The following is a 17,263-nucleotide window of genomic DNA, read 5'->3' as shown; positions in this document are numbered from 1 at the left end:
TGTGTATTGAACACTGCAGCTGCGTTTTGTTCACATGAAGGACATTTGGCTCACTGCTCTACAGTCTGGGAACACTTTGTACATTTTGTTTGTGCTACCACATTCCTCAGACACAATGCGTGCCAGTTACCATCAGATGGGTGTGGCATCTTCCCGAGATGGCACATTTTTATTGACGGACAACATCGATGGTGTATTGTTCCAATGAACAGTAACTGGGAAAAAAACATTTTAACAATAAACCATATTTAATAAAAACTATTCTGGAGAGATTCACACTCTAACTATTTAGAGAAGAATATTGTTAATTAGTGACTGCTATTCCCTCAGAGTGACGGGCTTCTCGGATAGTCTTCCTCATCACTGAAATATGCCAGGACAGGTAGTCTGGGAGCACCATCATCGTCATCACCAGGTTCTGAAGACATGGCCTTGAACAGCAGGGAGCAGATCTACAGGATACAAATAGCCAAACATGAGTGTATGCAGTTCATTCAAGAACATTCTGACCCCACTGCATGAGGGTCACTTAAAAACAGTGTCCACAGGGAAAACTGGCTCAAGATCTTGAGTAGAACAGCTAAGATACTGCGCAGGACCCTCAAGCTCCCAGGCCTCTGGTAGAGGACCCGAGCTTGAAGGATTGACCGCCTACAGGGGCGAGCTGGGGATTTTTCTAAATATATTTCTATGATAAATCATTACAGTTAATTTGCTCAAAATAATGACATGCTACGGAACTGATATGCAGAACAGTATTGGAGCAGTCAGTTATTTCACATGCACACAGGCAAAAATTTAAGTTCACTTATTGCTGCACATCTTCCTTCATAATCTTCTTGTGCATTTGAAATATTTTTTGGATGGTGGAGTTTCGACTAGCATGCTTTATTTTGGCAACGCTTCCTGTCTTGAGTTGGGCCTGCACCGGAGGTGTCCTCACAGTGCAGTCTGCAGCTTGGAGGATGACCTGAAGGCTCATCAGAGGACTCTTAAATTTAAACACTATTAAGCAATAAACCTGTGTTAACAGGGAAAGTTGCACAGAAGACATTTGATAAAAGGTTTTGGGTTCAACTGGGATTCCAGCAAAAGTCTTTAAATCTAAAAGGGTGACAAAGAACATAAGACACGTCTCAGCTGATATTGTAAACCATTACAGCACACCCTGAACCACACTTCTCAGAAAGACTGTAGAGCATCCAAACCACAAGGAACACACAGGCCATCTGCAGATCCCAGTTAAGATTTAAAAATCAAGAGCGAGCTCTTATTACCATGCTGGAAGGTGGGGTCATTCCAGCACATGCACTGTCGCCCTGGCATTGGAGTTGCATCAGAACAGGTGGGTAGGTTATAGGGCTGCCTTGGCTGGATTCAACAAGCTCTGTTACATCAGGAAGAACTTGGAGGTTGTTGCTCTGAGTCTCATGTATACCCACAGGCAGAGCAGCTGCATCTGCACAGCTGGGAACAGACAGAACACACTTGTGTCTGCAAGCTGTAGATGACGCAGGTACATGGGTGCAAATTTGTATCTCAACACAGATTCAGAGTGTTTTTACACACATATATTCAGACAGTATTGATAAACATATCTACTAGTTTTACAAATGAGGATGTTGTGTAGTACCTTCCAATCCATATAAATATTAAAAACATAGTTGTTATTTGCTTTTACAAAAACAGTACCTAGCATTGTATCAGCAGATGGTGAAAGCAGCCTTAAGCACGGTAAAAGGGAACAAAACAACAACCTCGTGCATGCAACCACACGACACGTCAACCTCAGACGTAACCCAGACACATAATTAGGAGCACAGCAGGAAGGAGTAAAGAGGCTTCTAAAGGCCCCAGAGTCTGCAGGCAAGCAAGTATTGTACTTATCATACCATGAAAAACACAAATACATTGCATATAGTCAGAAATATCCTGCATGATAAATTTCATCAGGAAAAAAAAAGTATTAAAATGTAGATCAATTCTGAGCATTAGGAACAGGAGCACTGCAGAGGGTCGAATCATGGGGTTGGTGATGTCTCTGCAGACTTCCAGCAGTGCACACAAGAAAAACGAGCTACAAATGACCCAGATGTTGAGCAGTGCAGCTGGGAATGGTGTAATAAGATCCAACTAGACGCACAAGTAGAGGACAATAGGGAGAGAGCAGGCTAGCAAAGCAGGACAGAGACTCTGGCTAGCATAGCGTGGAGGAGGGGATTATAGACTGTCACACTGACGGGCTTCTAACCCAACTCTGCGTGCCCTGACCTTGCCCTATTTATCTCCGTTACAGACACAAGGCTGGCTACTGCAACATGATGCCTCTTAAGAGGCTAAAAACAGCCAATGAGGGCAAACCAGCCTTATTGAGTGCCAGGAGAGAGGCTCAGGTAGTTCTGCTCTTCAGTATACTGGATTGTAGACCTGACAAACTGGACGCACAAAGACTGCAACAATGACACCAGCTGGTCAACATAATGATAAAATACACTCCTCACACGCCATAATTCCTTAACCCATGTAACTCCTGCCAATTTAAATCGTTAGAATAATAATCGTATACAAGATATATGGATGGATGTATCACTGCTTCAAGATGATAGAAAGTCAACAGTAATTCAAATAACCTACATCAGCAGAAGACCACAATAAGTGGCACTCCTGTCTGCTAAAAACAGGAAACTGACAATCCAATTCATGCTGACTCACAAATATTGAACAACAGAATACTGAAAAATGTTGATGATTTAAGAAGTGCTGCAACATTCAGATGGCAGGACCACAATTTAAAATAAACAACATGAAAGCATGTCCTCCCGCCTTGTTTCAATAGTTTGAGTTGGTAATGGTGTTGTAAAGGTGTGGGGGATATTTTCTTGGCAAACTTTGGGGATCTTAGTCAAACTGAGCATCATAGGCCACACTATAGTTGCAGGCCACGTCCATCCCTTTATGACCGCAGTGTACGTCTCCATCTTCTGACATGTGCTTCTAGCAGGTATCGCACCATCTCACAAAGCTCTCATAATCTCAAACTGCTTTCCTGAATGAGACACTGAATTCAAATGGGCTCCACAGTCACCAGACTTCAGTAAAACAGAGCATCTTTGGGATGTGGTGGAACAGGAGTTTCACATCATGGATATGCAGCCAAGACACCTGCAGCAACTATGTGATGCTGTCATGTCAGTATGGACTAAAATAGCTAAGGAATATTTCTGAAGGCAAAACGGTTTTCTATAAAGTGTCCGATGAGTGCAGATTCTAATTGATTGCCATCCAGGGGCATAATTACAAACAAACTTTTAGGCTAATAGCTTAAAAATGTAAATGGAAGCTCAAGCTATCAGATATTATAGACTGGGTAAGACAAATGACATCAAACTCCACTAAAAAAAAAAAACAAACAGGCTGTTCAAAAAGGCCCGAGGACCCTTTCTCTATGTCATAAAATATCTGGACTATGTAGAAAGTTAATCTGCATGATTTATCTGTTGCAGTATTTAGCAGATTTTTTGTTTATGACAGTTTTTTGAATGATTTTGATCTTTTTTTTAAGCATTTTTATCTGGCAATGACTTGTTTTCTAACTAGATTGTGTGGTCTCTTGTGTTTTCATTGAGATTAATTCCTTTTATGTTCTGTGATTTTTCTCCGGTTTTTTATTTTGCTCAAATTAATTTTAAAAAATAGCTTTAAAAAATGTACTGCAGTAATTACCCTTCTTTCCCCCCAGGCACTGATGATTAAAAGTATTGCCAGTAAAGCCAGGGGTGGTCGTTACCTGTGTGTAGTCGGGGCTGGGGTCTCTGTAGGCTGTGAGGGGCCTCTGCTTTCAAAGTCAGCCAGCGTAGCCAGCACCACAGTGGCCTCAAGGACCATGTCCTCCACAGAGAAGCACACAGGCCTGCAAACAAAGTGCGTTTCCATGGCAGAAATCCCTTCACTGCGTCTTCTTTTTTTTTTTTTATTTGTCAGCACTTTTTACTTTTTAGCAGCAAACACACCACAACTGCTCACTTAGTGATGTGACTAGTGATATATAAACGTTAAAGAATTTTGCAGTCTAGCTGGTGTTAATTTGTTGAACAACACCACAGAGCCTGTGTAATTTGAGTGAATAAATTCCACTCAAGGTAATGACAGTAGCAAGGAAACGTACTTTCCTGGAGTGCCAAAGTGAACCGACACCGGAAGGCAATGTGACTCCGCAAAACACAGTAACCCCTGGCAAAAACAAAAAAGCAACAACTGAGTTTAATTGCTGAAAAGTGTGGGCTAATATTGTGACATGTTTAACTATTATCAGCCTGGAGATATACATCAAATTAAGGCTAAGACTAAAACTTAAAGCCTAGTTTCTAATCCGTCCAAACCCGATTTTCCAAAACCGACAGGAACAAGACGACTAGGCGGGCTAACGAGGAGCCTCACAGCGGGAAGCCCAAGTGACTTTCCAAGACATTAGGGTGAAGAGTTGTAGGCATTAATGCAGGCCAAGTCTCATTAACTGAACGTACACAGACTGTTATTTCAAATATCCAACAAAACTGTCTCCTTTTTCTATAAGCCAAGTGATTTTGCTTTACTGACCACACTAGTCTACACATTACACTTCTCTCAGCTTTTTCTGCTAATCAAATTATAAATAGCTGAAGATCAACCTTTAAGCAGCCCATAAAGTCCACACTCATTCCTACTTGGTTTTAAAGTTTATAATAAAGCATGCAATGAGGAGCCTTCAACTTCAGTTACTTTTTCTACGTAGTGGAGCCTCACTCGGGTCAAGACATCTTTGCTATAAAGATGAGTCACAGCACTGAGGGGAAAGTTCACATGGAAATGATACTGAGCACCGAGTACAGGACAGCAATATGACCTCTTAGACATGAATTGCCCACATGTGAGCTAGTGTCACTCTCGCTCTCCGCACACATAATATTCTCATGTGACAGGAGCAAGGAGGCCTCCAAAAATAACCCCGTTACCCTTAGCTCCTTCAGACAGAAGGTTATGTCCGAGTCCATTCCGGCTTGAAAGTAGTCAAACTCGTCTGGGTGTAAGGACATCTCAGTGTGCATCATCTTCATGTGATCTGTCACACAGGTACATCCAAGTCAAACAGCAGTCGTTACAGTGTTTCCTTTGATGTGCTTAAAGAACTGAACATGCAGTATGTTAGGAAGTTTTATGTTCATCTCAAAGCTTGTGCAACTTTCAAGCACTTTGTGAAACGTGTCAGCCACACGTGGGCTGAGCTAAATGGCAGTCTGACATTAACTGACCATTTCTCCCCTCGTTGTAATTTCTCAGACTGACTTTCGGGGCGGACATCGACAGAGTGACTTCTTCCTGAGACGCGTGGAAATGCATCACCATATCGCCTAGAAGCCTGAAGAAAGAGGAAAACACACACAGGCAGCTCTGGCTGCTTACTTTTAACATTTTTTTTCTGTCAATATATATTCTTGGTATTGTCTAAAACACAAAACCAACAGGCAGCCAGCATGTACTGATTGTAGAAAAGAAGAGTGAGGCTCTAATGCTGAAATGCTAACCTGGCAGGAGATTTCAGCACATTGGGACAGAGGTGTGAGGCAAACACTGCCTGCAGCGCCTCACTTTCCAGGAAACGCACATTGTAGGTTTTTGTTATGCCTAACTCAAAAACAGAGACATTTAGAGCACAGTGCCACCATGTGTTCAAAATATAAACTGCATGCACACCTACTGTCATTTATGCAGTTTCCTACCGTGTCTGCAGAAAAACTGAACGATCACTTGGTCACTGCCAGTGCTGACTGATATCTGACACCGTTTCACACTGTGCTCAATAGAAGTCGAACAACGGAAAAGTGGCAGCACAGACTTTAAAACAAAGAGACGCAGTTTAATCATAAAGTCTTGAAAGAACGGCATGATGTGTAGCCCTAATTTTACTGAACAGCCACTTGTTACGATGATGTTTCTGCCTACAAATGAAAAACCAGCAATGCCGATATACCTTCATGACTAGCTTGCATTTGATTGGTCCACTGTCCTGCTCCCTGACTGAATGCAGATTGTACTGCTGGAAGAAGAGCGGCGAGAAGAGGAAGCAGGCGTATGCAGAATGAGCAGAATTCACTGATCTCAGGGCCAGCTTTCAGAGGGAGAGAGAGAAATTATTGTGGAGGAAGTAAGGTGGTGAATACCTTAACACCTGGAGATTATCGATACAGATGCTCTTGTACACACACACACACACACACTGGTCACTTTATTAGTTGCACCTGTTTAACTGCTCATTAACACAAATATCTAATTAGCAAATCACATGACAACAATGCCATGCTGAAGTTCAAACCAATCATCAGAATGGAGGATTGAAGTGACTTTCAAGGCTGCATGCTTGTTAATACCAAATGTGCTGGTCTACTGTGATTTTCTAACAACCATCTGTAGTGTTTACAAAATGCTGGCTGGTCTGATGAGTCTCGATATCTGCTGCAATATTCACATGGTGGGGTCAGCATAAATTAGCATGAAAGCATGGCTCCCTCCTGACGTCTGTCAACAATCCAGTTTGATGGTGGTGGTGTAATGGTGTAGGGGATATTTTCTAGGCCCCTGAGTACTAAATAAGCATGGTTTAAATGCTACAGCCTACCTGAGAACATGAAAATGTTCAACCACAACTCGATCCAATAGGGCTTCTTTGGCATGTGGTGACTTGATATTATTCAATCGTTTTTGACAGATTATAGGACAACAAGCCATTTACAACAGTTTAATACCATTAATTTATTTTTTTTTTTTTAAACTTGGCAAATACTTTTTCAAAGTGTACCTAATAAAGCGTCAATGAGCATTTTTACATCTAGCTGCTGTTGCTGCTCACCCCTTTGACCGTTGGATCCAACCACAGCTCATCTCCAACCCGGGACAGGGCATGAATAGCCTTCCCAAATGCTGAAACACAACACAGCCCCTCCACAGTTCAAGTTTGACACAATATTGTTATTTACTATACTGTATTATTTTACTACAACCTTAATATTTCTTTCTCTTAATACCATGAAACGAAACATTTTCAGACAGAAAAGTGCACTTTTCTGTCTGAAAATGTTAGGGGTCATGACCCCCTAAAGCTAACTCATTATTAGCCAGTTTAGCTACATCAGATAAGCTAGTCCCGTTGTTCGTTCCAAATGAAGAATTTCGTAGCTTGAACAACTTTCATCAAGATTATATAATTAAATATGTTATTTTTACAGCAAATTTCGGTTCGCATCTTCTTCGAGTGTTCTTTATATTACCTTTTAAAGCGCTTCCTTCCAGGATGCAGTTCATGGTTTGCTATGCCTGTCACGGCTAATCACGGTGACTCTACGGTCACAGGCTCATTACCAAGGTTATTATAGTTAACTAAAACTAATCAACTGGTTAAAGGAAAATAAACTAGTTAAGGGAACTAAAAAATACCTAGTTAACTTAAGTCGTTTTACCTATAAAAACTAAAACTACATAGTTTTAGTTAAAAAAAAAAAAATCCGAAAGGATTTGCGAACTTGGAAAACTTACTGAATTAACATAAAAAATGCAGAGAATATATCCTGTTAGTCTGGTAAAAGTTTTGTTTGTTTGTTTTTTTAAATTATCCTACAAAGCTTTGGTGGACATTTATCGAGATTTTATTGAGTTTCCCAAATCTTTCCTCTTACATGTGACCAAAATACACGTTTTCAAGCAATATGTTTGTTTTTTGTAATACCTATAATGATTTTCCTAAATCTTACCTCTTACATATTCCTACATTTTCCTAATAATAATTAAAGACTAAAACCAAGATAATCTTAACAAACTAAACATTTCAAACAATAACATCTAAACTCACAATGGAAACTAACTGAAATTAAATGTAAAGCAAAAACAAGTTCAAATGAAATAAAAATTAAAAAAAAACTAATTAGAAACTATAATCATTTTTAAATAAATAAATACAGAGACAGACAACATTAACCAACCTAGTATATTTGGACTGTGGGAGGAAGATGAAGTCCCCAAAGAGAACATGCAAACAACACAAGTCTCAGCTGCCTTAAAAACAGATATGCTACATTTATTGATGTATTTTGGATATTAGCATGTGTATGAATGTAAGACTTTTCCTACGACAACTTATTTACAAATCATAATAAATACATATATATCATCTGTTGACTATTTTTGGAAGTGTGACATCAGAATAAGCTCTGTCGCTGCTTCTCCTTTGCCTTTGTTGCTTATTTGCTGCTGCATTGCTCTTCTCTGGATCAGTTTTAAACATGCTCTTTTCTTTGCAATGATGATCTCCATACATTCTCCTGCGGGTCTCATCATGACCTGGGCGATCCAAAACACAGGATGCGTTGGACTGTGCTGGTCAGTTTATGTGTAAGACAAACTTTCACTGCATTCAGAATGAATTCAGATACAGACCTGACTGAATGCATGCGTGCAGGACATTGAGATAGTGCTGCTTCATTTGCCGTCTCATGTGCTCTGTACTGTAGATGCTTGCTATACTGTAGAGGTAGGGTGTGCGTCCTCCTGTAAAAGCTGGCTCCTGAGACAAGAACAGATGTGATTACACATGGCAGAAGGACAGTAAGGTCATATATAAGAGATGCCTTAAATATGCTTTAAATGAGAAAATTAAGTTCCTCTCCTGGCATGAATTAAACCCGTACAGAATGACTTCTATTCACCAGGAATTACATATTTAGAAAACACTCTTTGTGCCTTAAAAACTGGTAACTTTTATTTCACTTTGTATGTGGGTTTTAGCCCTCCATCGCATGCCTGCATTCTGCCACCATGCTCCCTCTGCAGCTAAAAGCAAACCAGACCCCACTCACTCACTAGTTCTCCCGTTACATGGAGGGAGGGAGAGTGGCTGTCTCCACTGCAGCAGTGTGTGTTTTAGGTGTGTGTGCTCTAACCCTAACCCCAGTGCTTTTCTGTAAAAAGGAACACAATGTAAAACATTAAGATGATACTGTATTGCAACAAAAGCTTTCCAGCAAATATTACTTGTTGTCAGCTCAGGTCATATCTTCACCTGTGCCTGCTCTGCTAAAGAAACTAGCTGGCCTTTGAATTGAAGAAACTATCAAACAGCTAATAAAAATCTGTCACAACTGTCAAATGAGTCAAGTTCTCGGTGGATTTAAATTTACCAGTTTAGTTTCTTAGGTTTGTTACTTTAGAAAAACTCACATCTAACATATAGTAATAAATATCATTTTAGGGGCAGTTTTAACCTTTTTTCGAGAGTGCAACACTGATAGATAGATAGGAAAGAGGTGGAGGGAGAGTGAGCATAGTGAACAACATGTAGTAAAGGATCGCAAAAAGAAAAAACACCATATTTTTTCCCCTGGAGAGGTTCTTTAGCCCTTGATGGTCAAAAAAATAAATAAATAAATAAAATACCAAAAGCTACCTGTTCCAGCTTTGTGAGGTTACCTGTAAGAAAGGGGCAGACATCATAGATTTTGGAGGATGTATCGTTTTCAAGTGTTGGCTGCCTGCAGGTATATTTGTGTGTTGTCCTCTGTAGATTTCTCTCACCTGCTGACCAGGTAGACATTCAACGCCTACCAAAAAGCAACATGTCAGGAAAAAACGCTGTGTTTATGACAGGAAATCTGTCTGAAGTCCTCTGTACACAATGGTATTATAAAGTCAAATATGAAGCCATCTGTCAGACAGCTTAAGATTGGCTGGAGTCCTGAAACAGGCTTGTGATCCCAAGCATGTGACAAAATAGTCAAAGTCCAGACCTTAAACTGACTGAGATGATATGGTGAGATCCCCACAAATCTCAATGAACTAAAGCAAAGCCGTAAAGAGTGCAGAGAAGCTGTAAAATTCCTCCACAATGATATGGGACACTTAAATCCAGAATTACAGAATTACTTAAATTACAGAAATCATGACTTCGGGTTACTGCTCCTAAAGGAGCAAGCTATTGAATCATGGGTTTTCACAGTACACCCCCATTACACGTCCTGTGAAAGCTCTTCATGACTGTATGCCATGACATGTGCCATCAAAATGTTATTTCTTTTAGTGGGTTTAATACTGTGTCTGACTGATGTATACATGTATTTGGACAATGACACGGTTTTTGTAAATATTCCAGTTTAATTTAAAATCTACTGTAATCAAGATATGGCTGATTTAAGAGGTTTAACTAAAGTGTCACTTTATTAAAAGGCACAAAAACCAAAAGTTAGAAAGCAAAGAGATAAGCGGTGTTAAAAGAAATGAACAAACTAGTCTAACACTAGTAAGTTAAGGATAAATTGTAAAAACTATTTTTGAACAGGACAAATAGCAAAAAAGGTTTAAAGTTAATTAACAAATGTTGGTTAGGCTAAATTTGTGGATAAAGTGTAAAACGTTTTAGCCAAGCTAAAAACTGAAATGTCAAATGGAAGAAATGAACAGATGAAAACAAAAGTGAGAAAAATGACATTAAAAGAACAAAATTACCACAAATAGTTCAACAGCATTAAATTACATCCAGATGTTTATGGCATCTGGATGTTAGAAGCTACATTGGCAGCTCATTATTTTTCAACTGAGGTTTAGTCATCAACTACATACAAACCTCTGATTTATGCACTCTCTATTAAACATTTAATTAAAAAATAAATAATAATAATAATTTTTTTTAAAAAAATCGCTAACAAAAGGTTCATGTCCAGCTGGTAAATAAGAAAACTAACTCACCACCCGTGCATCTCCTCTTAGGGCCTGCAGATCTAAAAACAACAAATTACAAGTCTCACTGTGAAAATTCATAAATCCATCAGTTATGTTAATTCACCGAGGATGTCAGGACCTCCATGTAAGCGTTACCTCATTAAGATGTGACCACTTCCATTTCTGAACAAGTTTTCTTTTTTCAGGTTCTCAGCAAATGTAACCCGCTTCCTCATCCTCAGTTATACACACAGCAGTATTTCCTGTCCTATATCGGAGAGGTTGCTGGCATCTTTGTCCGCTCGGCACATGTTGCAGCCAGCAGAGCCTATTATTGTGAAACGAAGCCAGCCCTGAAACGCGAGAGTTCCCACTGGGTTCCAATTACAGAGCAGAGGTCTAATATACTTGAACCCAGAGTGTGTCCTCATGAAAAATGTAAAACACAACATTACAAAGCACTCTGTTTACACACTTTATTGAGCATCATGTCCAATATACATTGCATTGACACAAAATGGGAAAAAAAAACAACAAAAAAAAGAAAAACAAACAAAAAAATAAACAAAAACAAAAAGAATGGCGTTAGGGTGGATTACCTGGACACACCATTTTCAGAGCGTATTGCTTAATGACATTTCAAACGCACCGAATCTGTGCAAATACAGTGAACACCGGTCAGAGGAGGTCATGGTAGGTTAGAAAATTCTGACTTTAAAAGGTAATGTCAACAGCAGTTATGTGATAATCAAGTCTACAGAAATCTACCAACTGTACACATCACATTCACCCAGAATGCACTACCAATGGTATCCTACTGAAACTCACCCCAACTCCCTCAAACCTGATTGCATGCGCCAAAAGATGGTTATAGCTATGTTTCAGTGTCAGTCACAGATCAATACGTTATACAGAGTTCACGTCATCATGGCTTAATATTCAGCAACAACATCATCAATGAGGTGAACAAAAGCCAGTGGTTTCCAGACTCCACCCAAACACAACCTTTTAGTGTTTTTTTTTTTAAATAAAGCCTAAATGGGGGATCGCCTTCAGCCCCCACTTGCTTACACTTTACTAAGCGGCAAGTTAAGTCTCTGTGAAGGATCACAACCCAGATTTAGTAATCGAGTGAAGGTGATAAATTCTAATGAAGTATGTACCGATCAGAACTCAAGATGTTCACAGAAGAGCACTATCCCACAAACTAGCCAAAGTCCTGAAGAGTCTAAGCCCGCGAGTGAATATGAAGCACTAATTGGAAGCCAAATGTGCCACGACAAAACAAGGTAAGAATAACTAGCCTAACTCTACTAAGGAGCCTTTAAAATCCCCCGTATTCCCCAACAGATTAAGAACTCAACCATAAACCTGGTCAAATATGCTATCCGTTTAAATTGAGGTAAGCGCAGATGCCAGTTAATCAGTCCACATGCAGAATAATCACAGCTTAGGCTATTTTCACAGTCTGGATTTACTTGTCCGTGATTTTCAATAACTTCAACTAAGTGATCATTATCAGACTTCTTTGTTGACGGCGGAGCATTAAGTTTATCTTACTGATTGCTAATCGAGATCCCACTAAAGTTTGATCCTGAGAAGTTGGCACCAACCTCCTGTTACCATTAGCTATGCTTGTGTGAGTCTAAAAATAATAAAACAATAACTCTCAAGGTGCTGCGTAAGCCGTTCCATTTGCATCCATAGCTTAAAACGATACATAACAGAGCTGTTTGAGGGGATCATGCAGGTTGAGAGTCATGGTTTTGAAACTCTTACATGTACTGACACTTGAAGAAAATGCTAACAGAAGGCTTTTTCTCAAAAAATGTGAATACCATAAAAAGTTCTCAACGTGTCCCTCTGAACGAGACGGGGCGAACTGTGAAGCCGACGAAAGGCAACGGTGATTCAATGACAAAATAATCGCATCTATGGACAGAGCTGATGTTGGGCTGTCGTTAATCTATCTCAGTATGAAGCAGGGAGGACAAGTGATGACCTAATGACAACAGGCTTTCATTTTGTTTTACACAATCTTGACCACTAAATTGCATAAGAAACCTGGTATAAAGTAGAAACTGTTCAGCAGCAGATAAAAAAAGGAAGTTAATTTACAGTAGTGACATATTTTACATCATTATTTTTTCTCAAAATAAATTAAATTAAATATACAATTCCAGGTAAGAAACAGGATAATTTTGCTGGTAGGTTTCTCAAATTGGTTCGTCTGGCGGAAAATGACAACCGTTCACAAAAACGTGGTTGAAGCCAACCAACTCCTTTGACTGGCAAAACAAGGGGTGCAAAAGCCTTTTGCTGAATCTTTCCCTCTGAAGGCATTTCCTTTAACTGCAATAAAGAATGAAGTTATTACTTACAGAAGCAAGGTATTCCATGCAAATCTTACTCAGCAGGTCAGTTTGCTTACCCTGGAATTTACAGCTGACTCCTAATCGTATGCCATCTCTTGACTTTTTCTTACACAGCGAGCCACCTTCCTCTTAAATTCTCCATTAGGGTCCTCCCTCCACTCTTTCTGTAGGAAAGGAGAACCAGATTCTTTTACTCACACTTTCTCGAATTACCTAAGCTGCTCAAATAAAAAGGTGGGACTTCCAGCATTTGAAGAATGACATAAATAACTCACCGCAGCATCCACATTAGCTGGTGAGTCGCTGTTGGGGTCTGCGAGCATGGAGATAACACTAATCATGATTGTCTCTACCGTGTGGATCGGAAGCCAGCGTTCTTCGGGCTTTTCATAACCAAACTTATCTTCTCCTGGCTCATGCAGAATTGAGATGCAAACATCGCCGTTCTTTGCAACTGTGGAGACGAATTTCACACATTTTTTGATTACACTTTCAAGTCAGTCGCACGGATCTGTTCAGTAAAAGAGAGTTTATAAATCTATTTATATGCAGAGATCAAGTGATGGCAAAGAAGACTATGTGAGTAAAAGGATCAAAAGGGTAAGAAGTGGGTTTACCATTTGGGTGCCAGATTTCAGTTATGAACCTCATCTTCGGCGGCCGTAGTGGATAATCATAGGGAAAGGTTAGGTATGCTTTGAAAAACCCTCCTTCACTGCAGTGAGAAATACAGAAAAAAAAAGGACAAACACTTGTCAAATGACTGAATTAAATCATCATTTGTGTTTCTGAATATCTCAACCAAAGACCTTACTTACAAAAGGGTATCTTGTGGACCAATGATCACAACTTCCCATTTATATATGTCATCATCATCTATCAGACCAGCTGAAAAGCCCTCCACGGGGTTCTTATTGAGCTCTGGGAAAAACAGAGGCACAACGTGTATTTTATTCAGTAGCAAAGTGAAAACAGAACTGTAGTACAGAAAGGCCTATCACTAGAAATAGAAGAGAAGTCAACATCCACGGTGTTAACATATTTTGATGACAGACCCCTACTCTTACTACGTGTTATAAAAGTATCTCTGGATATTCAGAATTTTGGTATCATAACAATCAGTTAAGCTGACATCAACAGTACACAAGTAAAAGAGACTGGGGGGGGAAAAGCAGTAGCAGCTTGATAGAAAACATAAGCTGACATGATGCAGCTGACAAGGTAACCAAGCTCTGGTTTTTCACTTAGGTCAACAAACTTGAGTAAATAAAACCCAGCAGAAATAAACTATTATGACAAACTCATGGCACATAATTTCAGAGGAAAATAAATCTGTGTTGGAGACCCAGACACTGATTTGGTGGATATCATGTAAACCGCAAGCTCTTTACCCATGTTTTGTTTACTGATGCTGACACACTTCACTGTGGGAAGTATCTGACATCTGTGAATTCACAAAGAGCAGGTGACTAAAAATGAATCAGCAACAAGTACTATATACACTCAACTGAGCTAACTGAATTTTCCCGAATCACTGAGAAACCGACCCACACAAGGCATCACGATGAATATCTCAGTTTTTCAATATGGCATGTGCTTGAAGCACTCTTTTAACCTTGGTCTTATAGGAAATAGATCAATCTTACACTCTGGTTCCATGGGAGCAGTCTGTTGCTAAGGACTGAAGAAACAGAAAAATTACTTTCCACATCCATTCATTTTAAAGCCTTAATTATACTTTGTGTCTGTAAGCATGCTAGAGTCCTGCCAATGTTTTGTAACAGCGTGGACGTCCACAGAAAATCTACAATACAATGCACCAACAACACATACAGCCCACAGAAAGGACTTGATGAAGTCTTCGAAAAATATAACAGGAATAATTACTTGACCACTGACCTGTGGTTTTCCTCATTTGATGTCATATATAATATATATTCATAATAAAGATGACCAAATTATGTCAGCATATGTACAAGGGTTCACACTGATTTAAATGCTCTGTTTCAGACAGTTGTCTTTGGATTTTTTGGGGGGGGTTTTAATAACTCTTAGCTCTGTGTTATGTAATTGAGAGGTGATAATATGGCCCTAATATGGCTAAACAAATAAAATGAATACAAACATGGGAACTATGGGAAGACAATAGATGAACCTTTACTTCGCAGTTGAGCAAAAACTGAAAATCCATAAATTTTCATTTGAACAACCTGTTTACAGAATCTAATCGTGATGTCCAAAAATAATGAAGACTGCTGATATGAATCACTGACTTGAAAAGAAAAACTGCATCAAACACTGTCAATGATTCATTCCCCACACACAGAGTAACTAATATTTGTATGTGATGGTCAGCTGGTGCAAAATCCCAAATCACTTGTGTAACTGGATGCTGTCATGTTAATACGGCATGCTATATACAAACATACATAGCACTTGTGTTTGTCATGTGCTGAAACTGAACTCACAAAATGTGTTACTTTAGCTAAATGGACCAGTTTGACTGCAGTGTATTAACACTGAATTAATATAATTTACATGATTAAGACTGCACGATGTTGTTTTTTATATTTTAGTGATCCACCACAGATTTCATCACCTGATCTTGAATGCTGCATTAAGTTCTTTTACCCTATCCTATCGGGTAAATTATTATTGAATTACAGCATTAAAGTCATTAAATGAAAAGCTGCACCTCATATAGCAAAGTGTTGACTGAGGTATTGGTTTACTTTTAAAAGATGAGAACTGAAGGAACTGGACAGTCACGCAGCTGCAAACCAAACTTTATACCACGGGTTTTAAAGACTCGTGAGATCCATGTGTCATTTACAGGGCACAACAGCAATAAAATCAACTATGTCTCTGCAAAGACTTCAAAAGGAGAACAATAAGAGTTTCAGCATTGAGGGCTTGAATACTAATATAGATTGCCTCCCGCGTTAGACTCTGGGCCATATTTGATATCAGAAACGTTAGATTGTATCTTAAATGGCTATATTATGGATTTGTAATTTCAATCAAGCGGTTACTGATGTATTGGTATATAGATCTATGAAATCCTTGCGGTGCATAGCGCTACCATTAACAATGCTAAAGTGTTTAGAGCAGATGAGTGTCTGGTTGATTATTCCTTTGTTCCGTTAGCTAACTAATGCCCAACTTGCTAGCAAATGCTAGCTAGACTGGTCCTGCAATGTGTTGTTTGAGGTGTTTTTGAGCTCAGTATACTTCAAAATTATGTATTTATTCACAACACAGGTAAGCTATTCAAAGCTGCTTAGCCACACACTCAGCTAGACTGATAAAGGAACCCATTATGCTGTTCGGCTACCTTTCTGAGCTTACTTCTATTGCGTAAACACAGCTTTGCCAAGCCACAAAAAAAGCTAACGTTAGCTGCTAAGGTATGGAGCCTTTATGTCGGCTCTATTTGCTTACAGTTTTACATTATTATTACCTGCCAGTTGTTTTCGAAGAAGCAATGCTGATTGTTCGGTCATGGTATGCACGCGCAGTTGAAAAAAAGCACTCCGTGTAGACAAACACTTTACGAAGAGAAGAGCTAAACCCGAACAAACCGAGCTAAGATCTTAGTGCTGCCCGTGCCTGCTGCTGATTTCCCTCTGTGTTTTGACACAAGCCTGAGCTGTACGCATGCGCGCCTGCGGTCGACTGTGTTTATGCGTGGCTTCAAAGCAACATTTGATCAAGACAAATCAACAAGCAACAAACTGGAAAACTGTATCAGTCTTGTACTGCAGCAAAATCAAAATTCGCCAATGCGTTCGTGGAGAGATGTGTAGAGTTGATTCAATAAGACTGTAGCGTAATGAGACTGGTAAATGTCGCAGGAGGTCGATTCTGTTCATCTGGACTTAGCGTTTTCAGTGGGAGAAACGTTTCGTCATTCATCCACTTCTTCTGTCTCAGCTGACTGCAGGCTTCCCGAACCTTATAAACAGTACAGTTGCACAATGACTGAAACCAGCCCACGGAATGAACAATGGGCTGTGAGGTCAATTCCTTGATCATTAATATGCAAATTGTCATGACCATTGATTGAAGCCCATTGATCAATAGCCATAAGTACCATTCGCAGAGAGTTGGGGAATGGCTGCAATCACAGCATTGTAAGATGGTGAAAGTAC

General features: G+C 39.5%; 2 protein-coding genes across 2 annotated transcripts; both read right to left on the bottom strand.

The window, feature by feature from the left end:
- Positions 1-67: 67 nt before the first annotated feature.
- Positions 68-8,195, bottom strand: rad9b (RAD9 checkpoint clamp component B). Its single transcript, XM_084946455.1, has 11 exons — positions 7,302-8,195; positions 6,884-6,954; positions 6,008-6,145; positions 5,757-5,871; positions 5,562-5,661; positions 5,289-5,395; positions 4,992-5,098; positions 4,166-4,230; positions 3,788-3,910; positions 1,278-1,467; positions 68-452 (listed from the first exon to the last, which is right to left on the bottom strand). The coding sequence occupies exons 1-11, from the start codon at positions 7,333-7,335 to the stop codon at positions 327-329; spliced, it is 1,176 nt and encodes a 391-aa protein (XP_084802581.1). The 5' UTR covers positions 7,336-8,195; the 3' UTR covers positions 68-326.
- A 3,004-nt stretch (positions 8,196-11,199) lies between these two features.
- Positions 11,200-16,766, bottom strand: LOC146375701 (ubiquitin-conjugating enzyme E2 G1-like). The gene is made up of 6 exons (XM_084946458.1): positions 16,573-16,766; positions 13,931-14,033; positions 13,730-13,827; positions 13,388-13,566; positions 13,169-13,276; positions 11,200-13,089 (listed from the first exon to the last, which is right to left on the bottom strand). Exons 1-5 carry the CDS (start codon positions 16,613-16,615, stop codon positions 13,190-13,192), a joined length of 510 nt encoding a protein of 169 aa, XP_084802584.1. The 5' UTR covers positions 16,616-16,766; the 3' UTR covers positions 11,200-13,089; positions 13,169-13,189.
- Between the last annotated feature and the right edge of the window lie 497 nt (positions 16,767-17,263).

The sequence above is a fragment of the Perissodus microlepis genome, chromosome 12 (assembly GCF_051167445.1).
Source record: "Perissodus microlepis isolate ML-2025 ecotype Zambia chromosome 12, ASM5116744v1, whole genome shotgun sequence".
Classification (NCBI taxonomy): domain Eukaryota; kingdom Metazoa; phylum Chordata; class Actinopteri; order Cichliformes; family Cichlidae; genus Perissodus; species Perissodus microlepis.
Note: the sequence above shows the minus strand (reverse complement) of the source record. Positions and strands in the feature narration are given on the sequence as shown.

Bases quoted from the DNA above. Each gene is read 5' to 3' on its own strand.
- rad9b (XM_084946455.1), bottom strand. From the start codon at position 7,335: ATGAACTGCATCCTGGAAGGAAGCGCTTTAAAAG. The intron at 5,662-5,756 runs GTAGGAAACTGC...TTTTTGAGTTAG, and splicing joins TCAGTTTTTCTGCAGACACG to GCATAACAAAAACCTACAAT. The intron at 453-1,277 runs GTAATAAGAGCT...TGTATCCTGTAG, and splicing joins TGACCCCACCTTCCAGCATG to ATCTGCTCCCTGCTGTTCAA.
- LOC146375701 (XM_084946458.1), bottom strand. From the start codon at position 16,615: ATGACCGAACAATCAGCATTGCTTCTTCGAAAACAACTGGCAG. The intron at 14,034-16,572 runs GTAATAATAATG...TGTTTTTCCCAG, and splicing joins TCTTCGAAAACAACTGGCAG to AGCTCAATAAGAACCCCGTG. The intron at 13,277-13,387 runs GTGAGTTATTTA...CCTTTCCTACAG, and splicing joins CAGCTAATGTGGATGCTGCG to AAAGAGTGGAGGGAGGACCC.